Source organism: Silene latifolia, chromosome 10 (genome assembly GCF_048544455.1).
Source record: "Silene latifolia isolate original U9 population chromosome 10, ASM4854445v1, whole genome shotgun sequence".
In the NCBI taxonomy this organism is placed as follows: Eukaryota; Viridiplantae; Streptophyta; class Magnoliopsida; order Caryophyllales; family Caryophyllaceae; genus Silene; species Silene latifolia.
In genome coordinates, this window is record NC_133535.1 from 73,397,615 (window position 1) to 73,422,676 (window position 25,062).

Consider the following 25,062-nt stretch of genomic DNA (forward strand, 5'->3'; position numbering starts at 1 on the left):
AGCAAACACACTTGTAATTTATTAATGAGGAAAAAATTCGGCAGCAATTCCCTTTAGTTCTCCAAATACACATCTATGTAGAATAACTAATTAATCCACATATACATGTATTCGGAGAACATTATAGGGATCGCCACCAAACTCATTCCTCATTAATAAATCACAAGTACGTTTTTACTACCTAAATGACTTGAAACGTGTAAAGATAGTCCCAAAATGGGGACTATTCAAGAATTACTCCTAATGAGTAATTCTTGAACGGGTACTAAGTCAACATCAAATCAAACAACAACACAATCAAGAACTAAATTAATTAAGTCAATCAAGAGCACAATTCAACCACATAATAAAGGTTTCTATCCTAAAGTCCGTAGCATAATTTGAACTAAAATTAGTAAATTTAAAAGGTAACTGGTAAGAGGAGGTTACCTAATCAAGTAAAAGCAAAAATGAAAAGAAAACAAGAAGCAACAGCTACCGCGTACGGTGGTGCCTAGCAGCGCGGTGACAACCCTGAAAAGAGAAGAAAAAACAAAAAAATCAAGGTTATTCAACCTCAATTCATCAATAACATGAATTATCAAACTAAATTTATCAAAATCAAGTCCTAAAGAAGGTTCCAGTTAGCTAATAGCTAATTTCTCTTAATCCAAAAGGCGGTTCCACTTAACTAATTCCATTAATCCAAAAGACGGTTTCACTTAGCTTAATATTAATAATAATACGACGATTTCACTTAACTTAGTAATAATAATAATAATATTATTAATTAAGACGGTTTCACTTAGCTTAATACTAATGATAATGAGACGGTTTCACTTAGCTACCTAACACCATACACCACCCACGACCCACCTAAGGCCACCCCACGACCCACCCATCCACGGCCCACCACGGCCCACCCCCGACCAACCCCTCCCCCCCCCCCCCCATAACCCTAAACCTAAAGACAAACCTCTTAATCATTTCCTTTTAATTCAAACACAAATTAAACTAAATCTAACTACAAATTAATCTAACATACTAACTACAAATAAATCTAACAAACTAACCACAAATTAATCAAACTAACTACAAATTAATCTAACAAATTAAACTAATTAAACTGAAATTAAACAAAAAAAAACTAACCTAATTAAAGAGGGTGGAAGTGGCGGTGGAAATGGAGGTGGAAATGGCGGTGGAAGTGGTGGTGGTAGTGTAGTCTCGTCGCCGTTCAATTAACTCGTCGTAGCAATCGCCTTTTTTTTTTTTGGTTTCGAAAGAGTAAAGTAGGAGAGAGGGGGTCTGGTTTGTATAAAAAAAATTGGCGACTGAATTTTGATTTGGCGACTGATTTTCAGTCGCCAAATTGGCGACTACATTAAAATCCGTCGCCAAATCTGACATATCAGTCGCCAAGTTTGATTCCCTTTTTAAAAAAGACAGTCGCAAAATTGGCGACTGATTTCAGTCGCCAATTTGAAAATCAGTCGCCAATTTTGTCATTTGGCGACTGATTTCAGTCGCCAATTTTGTCATTTGGCGACTACCCAGAAAATGACAAAATGAAATGAATCTCGCGAACTTGCGTTTTTATATTAACGCGTCAACAGCAGCCATACTCGGTCGAGTATTGGCATACTCGGCCGAGTAGGCTCTACTCGGTCGAGTATAAACAATACTCGGCCGAGTAGCCTCTGCTAGGTCGAGTAAACACTCCGGTAAGGTACCTATTCTAACCTAGTCTCTCACCTATTCCTTCCTATGATCTTTCTTGGTCGAAGGGTCGGTCACAAGAGTCCTTAAATATCCTGGGTATTACAGTGCTACTGGCAATCCAAGTAGAAACAAAAAAAGTGTATTGGATTGACTCTCGCGAAGGCAAACCCTCTGACAGTTGTGTAAGGATGATAACTGAGTAAGTTTACAGCCTTCAATAATGTCATTTGTTATTGTATGAATTGAGCCATATATATGCAAATAATAATGTCATGTGTGTATATTTATGAATTGGTGTTTTTGAAGCAAAAAAAAAGATTATGTCCACTTGGGAAATATGAAAGCAACGTTGTTCCCAATTTTATCACGCCATTAGTAAGTGTATTCTTAATAATTACTCGTATAATTTAATTTATGTTTTTGCGAGAGGTTGATTATCTAATTCAGCTTATTTGTGTGTGGGTTATATAATAGTCTCCTAAAGCACCAGACGACAAACGATGCGCCTTTTACGTTTGTCAATCCATGTGGGAGGTTATCAAGAGAAACCTTTCTACCATTCCGATACGAGTTAGTGTGATTTAAAAACTATTTCACACGTAAATTGAATTCAATTATGTATACTTCCATGTATAATATCTATTTTGATTATGTATATTTTGAATTGTAGTTTCCACTAATACTCAACAAAGCCCTAGAATATTCGCCAGAGGACATCAACCAGATGAGAAATATGTGGGCCAGTTATGTTGTTTCATTAGCAGAGTCTCAATATTTTTCTCATGCTTTATGTACGAGTGTGTATATATAGAGCCATCGTGTATTGGCTTCTTTTGTTTTTCTGAGGAAGTTGTGTTTTGGCTTTTGATCATCCTGTTTGTACTGTTTAGAAACTGGGTTTAACTTTTCGCGGGGTGTAATATTTTGATGCAGGATTGAATTTTTGCAGTGCACAGCTGCTGGAATGCTATTTTCAGCAGCAGCTACAAACGCTGCTGAAAAAATAGCATTTCAGCAGCTGCTAGAAAAGCTAAAATCATTTTTTAAAAAAAATAATTAAAAATGATAACGGTTAAAAACAACTCGTTGAAAACAATTATTTGACCACAGTTTTATTTAGATAAATAACCGTTGACATATTTTCCCTCCAATTTCAAACCGCCAAAAATATAAGATAACGAACGATAACCGTTGTCGAGTTCAAAACTTTTACAACAGTTTATTTAAGCGGAACCGTTGTCAAAAGATGAATATAACAACTGTTTTGCACGCAATAAAGCCGTTGTAAAATTTTGACATTCAATTAAATATGATAACGAAATGAACCGTATCATATATAATATTTAACAACAGGTTTGGAACGATAATACGTTGTCAATAGTAAACTACGACAACGGATTTGAAACCGCTCTTAAGATTTAATAACAGTTTCTTGAAAGATTTTATAACAGTTCTTGATGTTATATAACGGTCACGTAATATTTGTACAACCGTGGTATATATTTAACAACCATCATTGCAATAACGATCCCGTGTTTCTATTTAAAAATGGTAATTACGTTATTTGACCGTTATTGAAGGTCTTATTTGGCGTAGTGCATTTGTTGTTCTTTATGTAAGTAGAATGAACCCACTTCACCCAAAGATGATCTTCTTTCTTCTCTATCCACCATACGTATTTTGATGCGTGCATTTTATATAGACTTTTTGTACCATATTTGCACGCATCTCTATGCATTTTGTGTAGTGTTTAGCTACAAATGTCCCCCGAATTGTCTACTTTGATTTCTCTTGCCATATTTGCAAGAATGAACGAAAGAGAAGCGAAATCAAGCTTAGAACATGTCCTTATGCATGCATTTAGGAGATGAGTTGAGTAGGAGCTTGGAAACTACTAATTTGTGATGCGCATAGAAGTAAGGTCGCTAGGCGAGCATAGGAAGAGCTTTATATAACTAGTGCCTACTTTGAAGAGCCATAACTTGATTTCTACAAATGATAATCAAGAGATTCAAATTGGAGATGAAAGCTTGTCCTATTATATTTCCAATGCCACCAAAAACGCTCTGTTTTCCCAAGTAACAAAGAAATGGAGGCCATTTGAAGTTCAGTACGCAAAGTAGGAATTACGCGCTGAACATTGGGCAATCGAAGGGTTAATCTACTCGATCGACCCCTTTAACCACTCCAACGACCACCTAATCTACTCAATCGAGCACTTAAGTATTCGATCGACCACTTTTGAGAAGTTTACTGTTCGATCGAAAGCTTTTTGGGAAGATACCTCTCGATCGACTAACTTATAGTTGGTCGATCGAGCAAATCATGTCCGACGCAGCATATTTCAAGTCGAGACCTTTTAATTCTATCATAGTTTATCTTATAATAATCATATCATATAAATCAGAGATTATTAGGTCATTTAGGGGGCTCTCTTCTTTTTTCCTTTTCACCTTTTATCTGACCTTGTAATCAGTTTCGACGTTGCTTATTCCCGGATCTACAATTGTGTATTTTCTTTACTCTCCCTTCATCTCTTTTATTACTATGTTTATTATAGCTTTATCTTTCATTGTTGCTTTATTCATTGTTATGCGTAGCTATATCCCTTATTGTTAGGATTAGGGGAGCCATGGTAGTAAAGCAATAATGTTATAATTAGATTAGACGGTTTTGACTATGAGAATTGATTCATAGCAATATAACTGTAATTATTAGGTTAAATGCATGCAATTGAAGTAATAAACTGGTTAAGTTCAAACTAGATCGGAAGATTGGGATGAACAGACCTGTTATGAACACTAGACTACTCTAATGAGGGCGGAAGCTAAGTTAGTAGTATTTTAGGGTGGATAGCGGACCGGAAGGACCTTTCCTTTACCTTTCTCACATCAGACCGACTGACCTTACCTTTAGCAGAATTGTCTAAAATCATGGTGAACCCACATCCTGGAATCTTTTTCTCTCTATTTGATCACATCTTTATTTCACTTTGCTATTTCAGTTCGATAGTCTAGAAAACAACTCAAATACCGCAAGAAACAGTTACTTAAACAGACTTAGTTTAGCTTATAGAATTCTCATCTCCCTGTGGATACGATACCCGAGTTACCTCTGCTGCATTAGTTAGAGCCGGTTGGTTTTTATTTTTGATAGGGTTGCGACAGGCGTGTCAAATTTTGGAGCCGTTGCCGGGGAGACGGTGATATTTTTTTGTTTTATTTTAGTTTGTCTTTTGTCTCAGGGAACTTCAATTCATTGGGACCATTCTCATGCTACTTACCATCAGGTTTCTGCAGGATGAGAACGAGTCTTTTGGTTCATATATAGACAGGTGCGAAGAGTGGCTCAATACAATAAATCATGGAAATTTGTCCGCCCTCCAAATTTGTTTGTCTATTATCCAGGGTATAAATGGCCCTACACGAGCATACCTCAACTCAATAGGTAAGGGAGACTTTAGCGGGAAACCTGTTAATGAGGTTTTGGAATTCTTTAACTGGTTTGCCATTGAGAGCGTTAAACCCGCTTTCTCACTTCAGTGAGACATGGATGAGGGTGTGGTTGAGACCATAAAAACCATTTCAAAGAATGAAAATGATATTGACAAAAACATAGAGGATGAGACCATATATTCAGTTGATAACCGCTTCTTTGACGACAATCTAGAACCCCTCTATGACGATTTTACAGACAATGAGTAACATAAGGAAGACTTGACAGACCCTTTAGACTACCCCTTTTGTGATGAGTCTTGGAATAAAGAGAGTGACGATGCGCGATTCGAAGATCTTGAGGTTAAATGGGACTCATGTGACGATTTACTGACTCTTTCTTTTGATACTTCCCCTTCAGTTGTTGCATTTGATTCTAATTTTGAGTCTAGTGAGGTTCATTTTATTACGCCTGCGCAGAATGCATGTTTTGATGTTTCTGATGTTGAAGATGATATTGATGAATACTCTGCACAAGGGCCCCCTACTACGGACCCTTTAGACGCTTTGATATCTGTTGAGACATATGCAGGTGAATCTCCCATTTGGAAAGCTGAGCTGGATGCCTTAGAGGCTGAAATATATAGGATAGAGCCTATCAACAAGGGGAACAAGAAGGTATATGTGTCAATGAATACTTCTAGCCCGGTAGAGGTAATATATTCTCTTGCCACTGATTCTGCCATTAGGAGTGATAAACCTCCTGAACAAGAGGTAATTGTTGACGATAACTTCATAAGGATTACTGGTGTGGTGAGTGATCAATCATCTCGTATGACTTCTACTTTGTGCTTTGATACTCCATACTCTTTTGGTTGGGCGAACAATTTGATGTGGTTTTGCTATAATTGTCATCAAAAATTTGATATGCTGAGACGATCTCTAACATTAATTTTCTATGCTCGTATTGTATTTTGGTGCTACTTATGCTTTTGTGTAGCACATGCGCAGATTTATGATCGATTGCTAAGAGCTTTGAGTTGTTTTGATTGTGACCAACTGGAGCAATTGAGATGAAGACAACAAGAGGTTGTGCGGGACCTATCTGAAACCAGCGCTGACCAGGAGGCAACCTGGATTTTTAATACTCGTTGTAATTTGATTTTGAGACATTTTAGTCGGTAGCGTGTGTTTTAGACTTTAGTAGTAAGTTTTACAAACGATAGACTGGAACGTTTGAACTAGTTTTGTTAGTTCTATAGGTTGTTTATCGCGTTTTTGAATATGTTTCAAATGACGCCTAGAAAATCAGGCCTAAAGAGCTCGATCGAGTACCCTTTTCTCTCGATCGAGTACTTTCCTCACTCGATCGAGTACTGCTGCTCTCGATCGAGCACCCTACATATCAAACCTCTCGATCAAGTGGACTTGTCTCTCGATCGAACGCTTCTGATGCCCCATTTTACTCGATCGAGTGCTGTACTCCTTTGATCGAGTTCTTTTACTTTAACTCGCGTGCTGCGATGTTATGGGACTATTTGCGACCTCCCATGTTGCTGGCTGGTTTGGGGAGGTCCCTACTTCACGAATATCTTGTAAGTTTTCCGAGCTTCATTCTTCTTTTCAGTTTGCATTCCCTTTCCCTATTTTTGAGTACAATGAGGGCATTGTACGGTTTGGTTTGGGGAGGGTATATGCATCCATATCTGTGTCTGCATTTTTTTTATTGCATTTCAGTTAGCACGTTTAATTTTTGTATGCATTGTTTATTTTGATTTCAAAAATTGAAAAATCTCATAAAAATCAAAAAATTAGAAAATTTTGAAAAATAAAAAAAAAATCACGTTTATTTTTGCATATAGGTTGAGTCGGAACGGTAGATTTCAATGATGAAATTGCACTACAATTAGTCTTTTTGCTTAAGCCTTGCGGTAAACTAATATTATTTTGGCATTGTCATATTTCATGATCTACGAGTTTATGTTGAAATTTAGCTGAACAAATAGACTTGATCTTAAATTTTGGCAACCTACTTATAATTTCTAAGTTTTAGAGCCTTAAAACTGGTGTCATTTATGACCAGTTTCATGTAGGATTGTGAGTTGTTTCTCCCTTCATAGCATGTATCATTAATTTGCACAAGTATGAAATTCAATTGCTTTTTGCCTGCATACATTCGGGTTAGCGGTTGGTGTCACATGCAGGGAGGTGCTTACATTCCCTTTTTCTTTCGTTTTTACCCATTAAACTCCACATTTAGCCAAATTTGCCTTTTGACCCCATAACTACATCCAAATTTAGCCTGCCTTGTCAAGCTAGTTTAGTGTATGTTTTTGCGGTATATAATATATCGTGCTGAGTTTGGTTTGTATTGTATAGAAGGGAGTTGGTATATGGAAAAAGGAGGATGAAATGATGAAAAAAAAGAGAAAAATAAAAAAAAACCGAGAAAAAGAAATGAAAATGGAAAATGAAAAATTTGGTGAAACGGTTTTTGCTTCTATGTTCTTATTATATCTTTTGAGGAGCTGATATTATTGATTTAGTGAGTTTGTATGCCAATTAAGGGCATTTGTGTTTATTTCTATTGGTTTTGAAGCTAATGTTGTTGTTTGGTTTTGTTAGGTTGCTAGCTTAGCTTATTACCTCACATATCGAAAAATGTTTTGCCTTTTCTTACCCATTGCCTCACTTTTCCATATTTTTGTAAGCCCTCGGCTGTGACGGGACCTTGATTGGTTGGAATGTATGTGCACAGTAGTTAGAATTGTCTATCATATTAGCTGCATGCATGTTTATGTCGGTCGAAGTTTAGGTGAGCGACTATTTTTTCTTCTTCTCTTACAATTAATTGCTTACCCTTTGCTTTATGAGAGAAGAGTGACCCGTGAGAGTCCATTATCAAAGGTCTTGTACGGTCGACGATTCAGCTTTATTATAGACATCTCATAACTCGTTTGCATTTGACAGTTTTTGCTATAAGTATTAGTTTGCTTGCATTAAAATGGTTTAAGTGGACGATTTGTAGCTAGCTCTGAATTTTTATTCCGTTCCATTAGTTAGTTGTATATAGTTCGGTTGGGGACAATCAAAGGTTTGGTTTGGGGAAGTTTGATGCGTGCATTTTATATAGACATTTTGTACCGTATTTGCACGCATCTCTATGCATTTTGTGTAGTGTTTAGCTACAATTGTCCCCCGAACTGTCTACTTTGGTTTCTCTTGCCCTATTTGCAGGAATGAACCAAAGAGAAGCGAAATCAAGCTTAGAACATGTCCCTATGCATGCATTTAGGAGATGAGTTGAGTCAGAGCTTGGAAACTACTAATTTGTGATGCACATAGAAGTAAGGTAACTAGGCGAGCAAAGGAAGAGCTTCATATAACTAGTGCCTAATTTGAAGAGCCATAACTTGAGTTCTACAAATTATAATCAAGTGATTAAAATTAGATATGAAATCTTCTCCTGTTAGCTTTCCAACGCCACCAAAAACGCTCTATTTGCCCAGGTAACGAAGAAATGGCGGCCATTTGAAGTTCAATGCACAAAGCAGGAATTACGCGCTAAACATTGCTCGGTTGAAGGGTTAATCTAATTGATCGACCCCTTTAACCACTCGATCAACCACCTAATCTACTCGATCGAGCACTTAAGTATTCGATCGACCACTTTTGAGCACTTTACTTTTCGATCGAAAGCTTTTTGGGAAGATACCTCTCGATCGACTAACTTATAGTTGGTCGATCGAGCAAATCAAGTCCGACGCAGCATATTTCAAGTCGAGACCTTTTAATTCTATCTTAGTTTATCTTATAATAATCATCTCTTATAAATAAGAGATTATTAGGTCATTTAAGGGGCTCTCTTCTTTTTTCCTTTTCACTTTTTATCTCAGCTTGTAATCAGTTTCGACGTTGCTTATTCCCGGATCTAGAATTGTGTATTTTCTTTACTCTCCCTTCATCTCTTTTATTACTATGTTTATTATAGCTTTATCTTTCATTGTTTCTTTATTCATTGTTATGCGTAGCTATATCCCTTATTGATAGGATTAGGGGAGCCATGGTAGTAAAGCAATAATGTTATAATTAGATTAGACGGTTTTGATTGTGAGAATTGATTCATAGCAATATAACTGTAATTATTAGGTTGAATGCATGCAACTGAAGTAATTAAACTGGTTAAGTTCAGACCTAGATCGGAAGATTGGGATGAACAGACCCGTTATGAACAATAGACTACTCTAATGTGGGCGGAAGCTAAGTTAGTAGTATTTTAGGGTGGATAGCGGACCGGAAGGACCTTTCCTTTACCCTTCTCACATCAGACCGACTGACCTTACCTTTAGCAGAATTGTGTAATATCATGGTGAACTCACATCCTGGAATCTTTTTCTGTCTATTTGATCACATCTTTATTTCACTTTGCTATTTCAGTTCGATAGTCTAGAAAACAACTCAAAATCCCCAAGAAACGGTTACTTAGACAGACTTAGTTTAGCTAATAGAATTCCCATCTCCCTGTGGATACGATACCCAACTTACCTCTGCTGCATTAGTTAGAGCCGGTTGGTTTTTATTTTTGATAGGGTTGCGACAGCCGTGTCGTATTTCTTTAGAGCAGCAAGGTTCCAGGCATACAAGTTCTTGAGTCCTAATCCCCCTTGCTTCTAAGGCTTACAAATCTTTTCCCAAGCAACTAAAGAACGGGATTCCTTTAACTCACTTCCATGCCATAAGTATCCTCTACAAATGGCTTCTATCTTACCAATTACTGTCTTTGAGATGACAAAAATACGAGCCCAGTAATTATGAAGAGTACTGAATACAAATTTAATCATAACTAACCTGCCAATGTAAGAGAGCTTTCTGGAACCCATACTTCTAATCCTTCCAATAACTTTCTCCACCAACACCTCACAATCAAGGACAGATAAACGTTTTGGTGAAACATTAACACCCAGATATTTAATAGGGACAGTCCCTTTTTTCATACCAGTAGCAACTTCAATTTCTTTAACCAGCCAATCATCCATGCCATTACAGTAGAAATTCGATTTACCTGCATTCATAACCAAGCCATAAGCTCTAAAGAAATACGTGAAAGCATTGACCAGAAGCTCAATAGAGGCTTTCTCCCCTTTACAAAACAAAATCAGGTCATCCGCAAAACATAGGTGTGAGAGATTAACCCTATTACAAAGAGGGTGGAACTTAAGATTCATATGTTGTTGCACCACCATAAGGATCCTACTGAGATATTCCAAATAGAGGGTAAAAAGCAGGGGGAAAGGGGATCCCCTTGTCTAAGTCCTCTTTGTCCTTTGAAGAATCCAAACACTTCTCCATTTACTGATAATGAGTGTGAGGGAGTTGAGATACACTACATAATAAGATTAACAGTCTGTACTGGAAATTTCAGACCCTTCATCATACCCTTAACAAAAGACCTGTAACACCCCCATTTATTAAGGAGCCTTTAGCAAGACATTCCCAAATAAATAGGACTGTTACCATCTCGGTTTTCCAAGGCAGTGAATAACAAAGTCCAACTCACCAAAGCACTTTAAATTAAAACTTAGCGATTACATGTTTATTACAATTTAACCAACTAAAACTTAATATAAAATAATTACAACTCGCAGCGGAATAAATGAAGTGATTAAATAATCTATGTGGTCTAAACTTCTAGGTAGACTGGCCAAATCCTCACGCATTCCCATAAACTCCCAAGTCAGCTAATCTTTAGTACCTGTCAAATCTACTCCCCATTATGGTTCATCACAGGTGTTCACGAATACACTCTCAACCACGAGGTTGAGTAGGAATAACTAACAACAGTAGATGATAATAACAATATGAGTATGCATAATATGACTTAATAGAACTATTCAGCCGAGTTCATCACTCGCAACACTATTCATCCCGCCAATCCCTGGCCGGGGCAGCCTCAACCCAAAGGTGAGAAAACATACTACATTACTATAAAGTAATGTCTGCCTCAACACACAGTTGATAAATATCCACCAGACGGTCTGAAGAACCAGCCTGGGGCCTGCCTCGAGAATTCACGATTATAATCGTCTGCCAGAATAAATTTGATAACCACTATACATTACTATAAGTAATGTCTTTCAGAATAAATCTGATAACTAATGCAAATGCCATACTTATATGAATGCAACGAACAATACTAATCATCAGCCGGTTATAATCCACAATACTCCATCAGAACGATATAACAAGTATACTTCCAACCACAAATACTCATGTGAAATACAATAATAACAGCTAGTTGAGTAGTTATCCCACCTCACAGCAAATCCAAATCAAGCTGCTCATCCAAATAATTAAAGCAGACGAACCCAATTATAAATTCTTCACAAACCGTCACCTAACATATATATTATAATTATTCAATATAAATTATTTATACTTTATTTATACTTTATTTATAACTCATTATTATTAATTATTATGATATACGAAAACTCGGGTTAACTCAACTTAGAACCCGACTCACAAATATTAACTAATTAATTAAACCCGTCTTAAATAATTAAAATAATTATACGATTAATACGGAGTTATTATATTTAAATCCCGACCTCTCAAAACTCATGCCAACACCCAAATAAACCCGTTCCCAAAACCCGTCTAACAACACCAACAATATAAGAATGTTTAAAGGTCACGTGTAAAACCACGCTTACAAAACCCACACCAAACGCACCCCCACACCCACGAAAACACACAGAACAACCACCCATAATCCCGACTCATAACCACCACCTAGCTACCACCTAGCCAGCCACCTCACTCACCCACTTCCACGGCACCAGCAGCCCAGACCCACTCTCACGACACCTCCACCGTCCTTAACTCAAAAACAACAAACAACAACACACAAAACACGACAACACCGCACAACCCATCCATGTAATTAGCCCAAACCCGACTCACTAGCTACATGGTACCGCCACCCCCATCTCAGCCCAGCCACCACCGTGGTCGTCACTGACCCACGGTGGCACCAGAAGTAACACCAGACCACCACCCACCTCCGGCAAGCCTGTCCTAACACCCAACATTAAACCACGCACAATTATTGAAAACCCGGCAATTATTCGAAAACCCGGCAACCAACTACACAAACCACCACCCCTGCCATCCTAACACCACCAATAGCGCCGCCTATCCACCACAAACCCAACCAACCCAAGTTCAAGTCAAACCAGACACGACAAGGGGTATAAAACCGGTTTCATCGTGTTTAGCATTGCCATGCCCTATCGCGTGTTTTCCGGCAACCACCGCGCAGAACACCACTTTAGACCACCCATGACCACCCACGGTGGTCGACTCCTCACCTACCAACCACCCTACCAACCACAGGTCAAGGCGCGCTCAATAAAGGGTCCAAAACCCGTGTTCAACGCACCCAAACAACCACCCTAACCCCGCCTTAAACTCCCTTTACCCGTGGTCCCTGCTGGTCAACGGTGTATCCTGGTAAATCCCTGGTGGTCCACGGTCATGGTGACGGTCTCGGGTCAGTCAACGGTTGTCTATTTAACGAGTTATATTAGTCTTAAGGTGAGTATGTTATGAGACGATTAGAAAATTACCTTGTGACGATCTCCCTGCTAATTCTTCCTTCTCTCTTCTCTTATTTGAATTATTTGTGTTTTATGATGAATAATGTCTATTGTTGTAGGTTGCCATCTATTTATATAGGTAGGTTAAGGTTATATGGATACCAATTAGGAATATTATTGTATTATTATTATTATTGTTTATTATTATTATTATTTATTATGCAAATACTACTATTATTATTATTACTGCTATATTACTCGACCTACACTCGACACGCGGCCCAATGCACACGACCCATCAATTAATCCCGACAATTACTCTATTAATTTACGCAAAATACATGGCCGGCCCAAGCCCTATAGTACACGGCCCAACTCCAATTCCGTCGTTCTTTATTTTATTATTATATTTATCCCGTATTATTTTTAATTATTAAATATAAATGCCTTTAATTAATTATTCGAATTACGTAAATTAGTTATATAAATTTCACTAAATTACGAGGTATTATAGTCTTCCCTCCTTAAAATGAACTTCGTCCCGAATAACTTTCACACAATCCAACCCAGGTCCAGGTCAGATAAGTCAAGCCACGGTGTTTAAATTGTGTAAACCCATATTACAACCCCCTTCAAACCACCCTCGAAACACCCAACGAACACCTTTTTCCCGTCGGTCAATGGTGGTCAAACAGAGGTCCACACCAATATAAATGGGGGTGTTACAAATTGCGTGAAATTATGGGTATCATATTAAGTTTTACTTATAATGTGATATTACAAATGGTTTGAGTTATTATTGTGACATCTTGTGATAAGATTGGTGTGGTTGATAATCGTAAATGGATAATTATGTTATCATAAGTTGGATTGTGTTGGGTTATGTGAATGTTTATAGATGTTGCTATAGTAGTTATGGGCGAACTTCGGGACGAAGTTCATTATAAGGGGGGAAGACTGTAATACCCATGATTTAATAATGACTTACTAGAATAAATTATATTATTTAAATAAATATAATTACTGGAATTTTTGATAATAGTTGCGAATAAGATGTTAGTTAAATAATAAACTAAGTAAGCATGTCGGGACTTGGGCTTAGCTAATAGTAAGGCCTTGAGCCGTGTGCTATAATAATAAAATTAGTAAAAGGAGTATATGGTAATCCTACTTATGGAAAGACTAGTATAATGTGTAATAATAATAATTATATAATTTATAATGGTAATAATAATTGTATAATAATAATAATAAGGTAATAGTGATAATTTCCTAATTGATATCTCATACACCCTAAGCATAGACTATAAATACAAAGTAATTGTAAAGGAAGTAATTCATAACATAGAGGAAGGAGATTTTGGAGACGAAAGAGGCAATTAGCGATAAAAGGTAAACCGTCTTAAATTCAATTAAATTGTTTTGAAGCCTTGTATACCGTGACCATTAGAACCACCATACACCACCGTGTACTCAACCTTCGGGTGCACCAACTTCGACCCTAGCAAGATTGAACCACATAGACTTGGCCTGACCCCGCTGTGACCTCTAACGACCGACCTAGGGTGGTGTTTGGGGGTGGTTTACGCTGGTAGGTGGTAGTTGTAGCTGTTAATTGGAAATGCGAATTACACCCATAAAAAGTGACCACCATGACCTGGGTTAGGGTTGGTTATGGTGTGGTGGTTGAGTCGACCATGAGGGATGTGTCAAGGGGTAGTGGTTGGTGACGGTGGTGGCGGTAAATAGAGGAAAACAGGGGTAGTGTCGTGACTGTCTTTGGAAGGATATTGTGGCCATGTTTGTGAATGTACCGGGGAAAGGGGACTACTCCTGGAGCCACCGTGGGACAATGGTGTCAACGGTGGTGGCCGGAGGTGGTGAAGGTGGCTGTGGTGGTGTTGGTGAGGGGTTCTTTATGCATGGGCTGGGTGTGGTTATGTCGGGTTGTTTTGAAGGGGGCTGTTAGGGCGGGGTGTTTGTGGGTTGATGATGGTGGTTTTGCTGGTGGTGTTTGGTTGTCGATGTTCGTCGTGGTGTGGACTAGGAGGTGGCAGGCTTGGGTGGAGCTGATGGTGGCTAGGGGTGTCGTGGTGCAGACAGGTTTTGATGGGCGTGTTGAACACGGTTTCGACATGTTGTATGTGGTTTGTGTTGTGGGTGTTTTCACGGGAATGTATGGGTTGGTTAATGGGTTTGGGGTTTTATTTGAGTCGGGTTTTAAGTCTGGTTTGACTCGGGTTTTCGTATATCGTAATAATAATTAATAATAATACGTTATAAATAAAATATGATAATTAATATAATAATTAATAATGAATTATAAATAAAGTATAAATAATTGATATTGAATAATTATTAAAATTGCTAGGTGACGGTTTTATTGAAGAGTGCTACTAGTTGATTAGCTCAGATTGCGTTATTGGAATTTGCTGACGAGGTAGGATAACTACTCAACTGGCTGTTATTATTGTTTTTCAGATGAGTATTTGTGGCTGGAAGTATACTTGTTAGTATTTCGCTGGATTATTATTGAGGTGAGGAATCAGTGAATTATTATTATACTGGAGTAGCATTTGAATTAATTATCAGACGTGTTCTGGCTGGGTTATCATTGTGGTCGATTATTGTGAATTATATCCGGCCGATTATTATTATTTATCGTTGCATTCATATAAGCATGACATTTACATTAATTATCAGATTTATTCTGGCAGACATTACTTATAATAATGTATAGTGGTTATCAGATTTATTCAGGCAGACGATTATAATCGTGAATTCTCGAGGCAGGCCCCAGGCTGGTTCTGGAGACCGTCTGGTGGATATTTATCAACTGTGTGTTGAGGCAGACATTACTTTATAGTAAAGTAGTGTGTTTTTTCACCTTCGGGCTGAGGCTGCCCCTACCAGGGATTGGCGGGATGAATAGTGTTGCGAGTGATGAACTCGGCTGAATGGTTCTATTATGTCATATCATGCATATTCATATTGTTATTGTCATCTACGGTTGTTAGTTATTCCCACTCAACCTCGTGGTTGACAGTGTATTCGTGAACACCTGTGATGAACCATAATGGGGAGCAGATTTGACAGATACTAAAGATTAGCTGACTTGGGAGCTTATGGGAATGCGTGAGGATTTGGCCAGTCTATCTATAAGTCTAGACCACATAAGATTATTAAATCACTTTATTTATTTCCGCTGCGAGTTGTATATTATTTTATATTAAGTTTTAGTTGGTTAATTTGTAATAAACATGTAATCGCTAAAGTTTTAATTAAAGTACTTTGGTTTGTTGTACTTTGTTATTTGTTATTCACTATCTCGGGAAACCGAGATGGTAACGCTCTCATTTACTTGGGTTTTCTAGCTAAAGGCTCATGAATATATGGGGGTGTTACAAATCACCTTCTTCTCAATTTCACGCAATTTCCGTAATACTCCACATGTTAATCATACTTACGCCTCCCACATATATGCCAACATACTTTCCCCATATCCATGTGCTTATAACAATGCTTAAAATCATATCACAACCTCTCTCCTTAAAAGCAAGGTTACGTCCCCGTAATCGCAATCATCAATGAAAACAATAATCATACAAGGCAAACAAAACTCCTAAGAGAAATAAACGATATTCATTTTAAATTACCCTAGACTGTAGCATCTCTCAAGGTAACCGGTTCAAAACTAAAAGGGCCAGAGTACGAATTAAGGGATCCTTCTTAACCGCACTGTGAGAGGCTCCTAACAGTTTCTACCCGGGGTTTATTTTACTAAACACATCCTAAGTTCATTATTGTTCATTGGTTAGGCCTGAGGATCGTATTGCTCTGATACCACTTTGTAACACCCCCGTTTATTAAGGAGTCTTTAGCAAGACATTCCCAAATAAATAGGACTGTTACCATCTCGGTTTCCCGAGGCAGTGAATAAAAAGGTCCAACTCACCAAAGCACTTTAAATTAAAACTTAGCGATTACATGTTTATTACAATTTAACCAAATAAAACTTAATATAAAATAATTACAACTCGCAGCGGAATAAATGAAGTGATTAAATAATCTATGTGGTCTTGACTTCTAGGTAGACTGGCCAAATCCTCACGCATTCCCATAAGCTCCCAAGTCAGCTAATCTTTAGTACCTGTCAAATCTGCTCCCCATTATGGTTCATCATAGTTGTTCACGAATACACAGTCAACCACGAGGTTGAGTAGGAATAACTAACAACAGTAGATGACAATAACAATATGATTATGCATGATATGACTTAATAGAACTATTCAGCCGAGTTCACCACTCGCAACACTATTCATCCTGCCAATCCCTGGTCGGGGCAGCCTCAACCCGAAGGTGAGAAAACACACTATATTACTATAAAGTAATGTCTCCTCAACACACAGTTGATAAATATCCACCAGGCGGTCTGCAGAACCAGCCTCGGTCCTACCTCGAGAATTCACGATTATAATTGTCTTCCAGAATTAATCTGATAACCACTATACATTACTATATGTAATGTCTGCCAGAACAAATCTGATAACTAATGCAAATGACATACTTATATGAATGCAACGAACAATACTAATAATCAGCCGAATATAATCCACAATACTCAATCACAACGATATAACAAGTATACTTCCAACCACAAATACTCATGCGAAATACAATAATAACAGCCAGTTGAGTAGTTATCCTACCTCGCAGCAAATCCAAATCAAGCAGTTCATCCAAATAATTAAAGCAGACGAACCCGATTATAAATTCTTCACAAACCGTCACCTAACATAAATATTATAATTATTCAATATTAATTATTTATACTTTATTTATAACTCATTATTATTAATTATTATGATATACGAAAACTCAGGTTAACTCAACTTAGAACCCGACTCACAAATACTAACTAATTAATTAAACCCGTCGTAAATAATTAAAATAATTCTACGATCAATACGGAGTTATTATATTTAAATCCCGACCTCTCAAAACTCATGCCAACACCCAAATAAACCCGTTCCCAAAACCCGTCCAACAACACCAACAATATAAGAATGTTTAAAAGTCAGGTGTAAAACCACCCTTATAAAATCCACACCAAATGCACCCCCACACCCACGACAACACACACAACAACAACCCATAATCCCGACTTCTAACCACCACCTAACTACCACCTAGCCAGCCACCTCACTCACCCACTTTCATGGCACCAGCAGCCCAGACCCACTCTCACGACACCTCCACCGTCCTTAACTCAACAACAACAAAAAACAACACATAAAACACGACAACACCGCACAACCCATCCGTGTAAACAGCACAAACCCGACTCACTAGCTACATGGTACCGCCACCCCAACTCAGCCCACCCACCACCGTGGTCGCCACTGACCCACGGTGGCACCAAAAGCAACACCAGACCACCACCCACCTCCGACAAGCCTCCCCTAACACCCCACATTAAACCACGCACAATTATTCGAAAACCAGGCAATTATTCGAAAACTCGGCAACCAACTACGCAAACCACCACCCCTAACCATCCTAACACCATCAATAGCGCCGCCTATCCACCACAAACCCAACCAACCCAAGTTCAAGTCAAACCAGGCACGACAAGGGGTATAAAACCGGTTCCATCGTGTTTAGCATTACCATGCCCTATCGCGTGTTTTCCGGTAACCACCGCGCAAAACACCACTTTAGACCACCCATGACCACCCACGGTGGTCGACTCCTCACCTAGGAACCACCCTACCAACCCGAGGTCAAGGCGTGCTCAATAAAGGGTCCATAACCTGTGTTCAACGCACCCAAACAACCACCCTAACCCCGCCTTAAACTCCCTTTACCCGTGGTCCCTGGTGGTCAATGGTGGGTCCTGGTAAATCTCTGGTGGTCCACGGTCATGGTGACGGTCTCGGGTCAGTCAACGGTTGTCTATTTAACGAGTTATAGTAGTCTTAAGGTGAGTATGTTATGAGACGATTAGAAAATTACCTTGTGACGATCTCCTAGCTAATTCTTCCTTCTCTTTTCTCTTATTTGAATTATTTGTGTGTTTTATGATGAATAATGTCTATTTTTGTAGGTTGTCATCTATTTATATAGGTAGGTTAAGGTTATAGGGACACCAATTAGGAATATTATTGTATTATTATTATTATTTATTATTATTATTTATTATACAAATACTACTATTATTATTACTACTACTATATTACTCGAGCTACACTCGACACTCGACCTAATGCACACGACCCATCAATTAATCCCGGCAATTACTCTATTAATTTATGCAACATACATGGTCGGCCCAAGCCCTATAGTACACGGCCCAACTCCAATTCCGTCATTCTTTATTTTATTATTATATTTATCCCGTCTTATTTTCAATTATTAAATATAAATGCCTTTAATTAATTATTCGAATTACGTAAATTAGTTATATAAATTTCACTAAATTACGGAGTATTACAAGACCATTCCACTAAGTCATAAGCCTTTTGAAGGTCTAGTTTCATCAGAATCCTGGGAGAGAAAGACTTTCTATTATAGAGTTTGATCAGATCCTGGCTAATCAGGATGTTTCTAATGATGTCCCTTCCTTTTATAAAAGCACCCTGCGAAGGATTAGCCAATTCAGGCAACACTTTATTTAATCTGTTACAGATCACCTTAGACAAACATTTATATATGGTGTTGCAGCATGCTATTAGTCTAAATTGCATCACATTATCTGGCACATCCACCTTATGAATCAATGTAATGATAGTGTTATTACACTGTTTCAGCAGCTGTCCAGTCTAGAAAAACATTTTTAATAGCATCACAGACCTCCTTACCAACTATATGCCAGGCATCTTTACAGAATTGGCTGCTGTAGCTATCAGGCCCAGGAGCCTTAGTGCCAGGAATGTCAAACATAGCACTTCTGATCTCATCCTCAGTCACAGGAGCAGTCATAATTTCACTTTGTACCTGAGTCATATAATGTCCTTGCCTGATAACTCCCCTGTGAACCTTTTTAACGGATTTGGAAGTACCCAACAGATAGACATAGTACTCCTCAAATGCACCTTTTATATCCTCAGGTTTAACACAAACTTTATTCCTAATATCTCGAATTTGATACACTTTGTTCATGGATCTTCTTTTCTTGATGCTAGAATGCAAAAATGCAGTGTTATCATCCACATCTTTTAACCAGATTGTTTTTGCCTTTTGAGCTAAGTATTGGTGACATGCCTTCCTCAAAAATCCCAATTTAGCAGCACTCCCTCTCAGTATTACAGAGCACCTCATTTAAAGGGTCAGTTCTCAAAAGTTGTTGTTAATTAGCCAGGGCTAGTTCAGTGACTTTTGTTAGGTTCTCAATGTCACTAAATTGGTCCTTGTTTAGCTTTTTCAACTCCCTCTTTAAAGCTTTCAATTTAACAACATTCTTAAACATGGGTGTCCCAATCACATTGCCCTTCCATGCTGTATTGACCATCTCCTCAAAACCAGCAGCTGCTGACCATATATTAACATACTTAAACGGGGCCCTTCTTCTATCAGTGCTTGCATCAAACCTAATAAGACATGGGCAATGATCAAAATTCCCCTCTGGCATAAAGTTTGCAAAACTCTCAGAAAACGTATCCAGCCAGTCATTATTAATCAGAGCTTTATCAATCCTGCTATACACTTTTGTCCCCTGTTCATGCTTATTGTTCCAGGTGAAAAATGATCCACATGCTTTTAAATCACTCAAATGACAATCATGGGTCAGCTGTAACAAAGGGATTATCTCTTCTCTTGTTACATCAGCCCCCCAAGCCTTTCATTCACTCCCAAAACAGCATTAAAATCTCCACAAAGCAGCCAAGGTCCACTCACAGTACTGTGAAACGTCATAATCCTCCTCCAAAGACTTTCCCTCTCAGCAAACTTGTTCATACCATACATTACTGTATACCAAAACTTCAATTTTCTCATCTTATCAAACACTAGAGAATATATGCATTGATCAGTAATGTCATACACCTCAACCTCAAACATTGTAGGATCCCAAATCACCCATATTCAACCCCCTTGATGTAAGGCAGAATTAGTGCATAAGGACCAATTCTCACACAAATTATTTCTAACGTGTCTCCTGTTAGCACTCTTTATTTTCGTCTCTAATGTTCCAACACCCACAACTAACCATTATCAGAATGTGATTTACTGGATTCACCCAGTTCCCTCACCCTATTCTCCACAATAGCATTCCTGGGTTTTTGAATAGAGTGTGTTAATGTTTTCATAAACATCAAACCACCTGGTGAAAAATTTCTCTTCTCCCAATTGTCATGTCTCATCATTATAGATATGATTCTCCTAGGAAAAGAAATTTCCACCACAGAGATATTGATGTAGCAATCGGGGTTGCCAACACCTCAACAGTTTGCTGAACTTCTTTTTGCTTAGGCTTCTGTATCACCACTTGCACAGGTTCCTTATATTTTAAGGGAACTTGCTGTTTAGGTTGAGGATTTTTATCCTTTGGCTTCCACACTTTCTTTACAGGAGCATTCCCATTACCCCTTCTATAGTTGACAGCTATGTGTCCTATCCCCTTACAAGCCATGCAAGACACAGGGAGCCAATCATACTCCACACTAAAGGTCTGGGTCTTATCATTCTCATCAATGAAGACTATCTCAGAAGGAAAGCTCTGTCCAATTTGAACCTCCACCATTAACCGAGCAAATCCAAGGAAATGTTTCTGATACGTAGCCTCATCACACTTAAAAACCACGGTACTAATTTTCCTCAAACATTCAAGGCCCCATAATTTGACATCCAAAACATATAATTTCATCCAAATTGGCACCTTCTGGATGTCATGCTTAATCAATTCTGTATCAGGTTGCCATTCCTTCACAATTACTGGTTTGTTGTCAAATATCAAATGACCATTTGCCAAAACTTCCTGTTGTTTCTCTTTTGTCTTAAAACGGACTAAAAAAATCCCATTCAGCGTGAAAGAGATTTTGTCAACCCCCTGAGCTTGCCATACTCTTTTCATAAATTCTGTGAGTACGCTGCTCATAGGGTTTGCCCCAAGAACATAACAATAGACAGAGGATGACCAGTAGTTAATCTCACCAGCAACGTCGTCTTTGGAAATTCGAAGCACCGGAGGCTGAGTAACAACTGGTTCCACCATCTCAGGAGGTGTCTCTTCAGGCTCTTCTTCTTCAACAATGGATTCAAGGTTTGATTCGAATTCAGCAGACGAAAATCAAATGTGTCGTTGTGGGGATTTCCCCTTATTTGTGGAATTAATACGTAAATTAACCTGTTTTTGTAAAATTTTTCCAGATTTGTTAGGACTGTTGGTAGATTTCCTATTCCTAGCCATTTCTTGAGTAATACGAAACCCTACGAAAATTTATAAAATTTTCTCTCTCTAAGTTTCTCTCTCATCCTAATTACCTTTGTCTTCTCCCTTAAGATTTCTTACCATTCTTTAGTCTTGTTGTGTAAGGCCATCACAAAAATTCACAAGTAGGTCGTCACCACTCAATCCATGATATGGAAATTGGGCAACCAACCATTTAAATCTCTCCCAATATTCAAACAAAATCTCACCAACATCTTGCTCCGGAGAGGTGATAGCTTTCTTTGCATGATTGTCGGGAATCGGGGTAGAACTTCTCAAGAAATGCCGACTTCATTGCTTTCCAAGTGCGAACTGTACCCGGTGGGAGGCAAAGAGCCAATCCTTTGCCGCATCTAGCAAAGAGAATGGAAAAGCCCTGAATTTGAATTGGTCTTCCGTGACTCCATTGGGTATTGCCCCCTCACACATCATGTGGAAATCGGAAAGGTGACGATTGGGGTCATCTCTCGAGTGCCCATGAAACTTTAGCAGATTGTGGATGAAGTAGCCCTTCAACTCAAAGTTTGCATTAGCCCCCATGGGTGGGTAGGCAATGCATAAAGGTTGCGTGTCATAGTTCCTAGCTCTTAGTTCCCGGATGGTTCTTGTATCATTAGCCATTTGGGAATACTCAACTTTTATAGGTTCAACCGAGATAGGTGTGGAAGGTTCCTCTTCACTTTGTTCTTCCCTTTGAGGTCGATTATATAACAGATTTGAGAATAACCAAGAATATGCTCCAAGTTATTCTTCCAAATCAAAATCACTATATTGGTGTTGAGACCTAGGCATATAACAATCCTACACACTTGCAAAAAACAAGTTATAACTTCCCCTCACTTGTAATAAGCAAGCAAAGTGAGAAATACCAATTATCCAACTACAACAATTAATAAGATTTTCTATGAAAATTATTAAACAATGTAAACTAACCAAATTCAAGTCTTAGCTACGTCGCCTCCCCCGGCAACGGCAACAAAATTTCATAGGATAAAACCAGTTGTTGTAAATACTAGAATTAAACTACCAAATTAACAATTTATAAGCCAAACTAGCTCTAGAGTACTCTAATTGATAAAGTAATATAGTGCAAGTAAGGGTCGAACCCAAGAGAAGGATGTTGAACTAAGGTGTAATACCCCGTAATCTAGTGAAGTTTGTATAACTAATTTACGTAATTCGAATAATAAATTAAAAGCATTTATATTTAATAATTGAAAATAAGACGGAATAAATAAATAATAAAATAATAAATGAGTCGGAGGGCGTGACTTGGGGTGTGATTATAAGTTGACTCGGGAATTCTAGTAACGGGATTATATAATTATAATAATAATAATAGTAACAAAAATAGTAATAACAATATAATACGATATAATATAATAATATTTCTTAGTAATTTCCTAATTGGTTTCTTATAACCTTAACCTATCAATATAAATAGATGGTAAATCTCAATAATAGTCTTTATAATTCATAAGTCTGAAAATAATTCATAAAAGAGAGAGGGAGATTTAGAAGGGAGAAAAGGGGAAGAACTCTGCTTTTATTATCGTCTCAAGGTAAGTTTATATAACCGTCTCACAATATAATGTATGCTTCTTAGGATTATAATAACTCGAGTTATAGACCACCATAGGACCTGATTTGACCGTGACCTTGACCATGAGACACCAGAGGGTGACCGGACCCATGTTGGAACACCGTTGACCGGCGGGGAGAAGGTGTTTGACCGGGGTTTTGTGATGGTGGTTGTTAGGGTAAATAATACGTTAGACTCGATTTTTTACCCTTTTTTTGTATGACCCAGACCTGACAGGGGCTAGGGGTGAGACCTAGGAGAGTAGTCGACCATGGTGGTGGGTTAGGGTGGACGTAGGTGGTAGTACGTGGTGGTGGTGGCCGTAAATTCGAAAACAGGGGAGGAATTGTTTGTTGTAGTTGCTGCCGATATTGGGTGCTGCTATGGAGGTGTTGTTGAGTCGAGGGGATTGAGGGACCACCCTGGAGTCACCTTGGACCAGTGGTTGCAACGGTGGTGGATGGGCTGAGCTGGGGGATGTTAAAACCGTGTGTTGGTGTGAGAGTGTTGTCGGGTTGGACTGTTATGTCGTAGGTGTCAATTGTGGTGGTTGTTAGGACAGGTTTGGGTGGCCGTGTCTTATTGGTGGTGCTGAGTACGGTCGGGCTAGGTCTGTGGTGGCTGAGTTGGGTTTTGGTGGTGTTAGAGAGGAGTTTTATAGGCGGCGTATGTTGATGCCGGGTTTTCGGTAATTTGTATGATTGTGGTTATCTTGGCTAGGGCGTGAATTTGTGGGTTGTAGGGAATGGCTAGGCTGGTGGTTGGTGGTTGTCGGGATACGTTGTGGTGCGGGCTAGGAGTTAACAGGCTGTGTGGTGGTGCTAGGTGGTCGGTGGTGTCATGTATGGTGGGTGTAAGTGGATGGGGTACAAAGGATAAAAACCGTGTATGGGGGGGGGGGTACGTGTTTGGGGTTGTTGCGTGGATATGGGTATGTGACATGGTTGTTTAGTGGGTTTACATGGGTATTGGCCATCGGGTTCTTAATTGTTTGTTTTGGGACGGGGTTTAAGTGGGTAATTTGGGTGACTCGGGTTTGTTTAAGTAATCGGGTTTTACACAATAATTATAATTCGTAATCTTTAATTATAATAAATAATTAGTTTGAATAATTAATATAATAAAATGAATAAATAAATAAATAATTGAATCGAATTATATTATTTTGATTAGGTGACGGTTGTGAAGAATTATATTTGGATTGGTTTAATTATTTGGATTGCTTAAGCTGCTTAATTGGAATCGCTTGCTAGGTAGGGATAAATCCTACTCAACTTTTACTCGATAATGTTTGTTGGATGATTTATATTAAAGTGAATT

General features: G+C 38.4%; 2 protein-coding genes across 2 annotated transcripts; both read right to left on the reverse strand.

The window, feature by feature from the left end:
• Nucleotides 1-9,805: 9,805 nt before the first annotated feature.
• LOC141607771 (uncharacterized) lies at nt 9,806-10,378 on the reverse strand. The gene has a single exon (XM_074427122.1). The coding sequence runs from the start codon at nt 10,376-10,378 to the stop codon at nt 9,806-9,808; it is 573 nt and encodes a 190-aa protein (XP_074283223.1).
• A 9,703-nt stretch (nt 10,379-20,081) lies between these two features.
• On the reverse strand, nt 20,082-21,944 carry LOC141607772 (uncharacterized). Its single transcript, XM_074427123.1, has 4 exons — nt 21,133-21,944; nt 20,940-21,004; nt 20,630-20,739; nt 20,082-20,570 (listed from the first exon to the last, which is right to left on the reverse strand). Exons 1-4 carry the CDS (start codon nt 21,942-21,944, stop codon nt 20,082-20,084), a joined length of 1,476 nt encoding a protein of 491 aa, XP_074283224.1.
• Between the last annotated feature and the right edge of the window lie 3,118 nt (nt 21,945-25,062).

Bases quoted from the DNA above. Each gene is read 5' to 3' on its own strand.
- LOC141607772 (XM_074427123.1), bottom strand. From the start codon at position 21,944: ATGGTGGAACCAGTTGTTACTCAGCCTCCGGTGCTTCGAATTTCCAAA. The intron at 20,740-20,939 runs GTTAGTTGTGGG...TATATTCTCTAG, and splicing joins TAAATCACATTCTGATAATG to TGTTTGATAAGATGAGAAAA. The intron at 20,571-20,629 runs GTGAGTGGACCT...AGTGAATGAAAG, and splicing joins TTATGACGTTTCACAGTACT to GCTTGGGGGGCTGATGTAAC.
- LOC141607771 (XM_074427122.1), bottom strand. From the start codon at position 10,378: ATGGTGGTGCAACAACATATGAATCTTAAGTTCCACCCTCTTTGTAAT.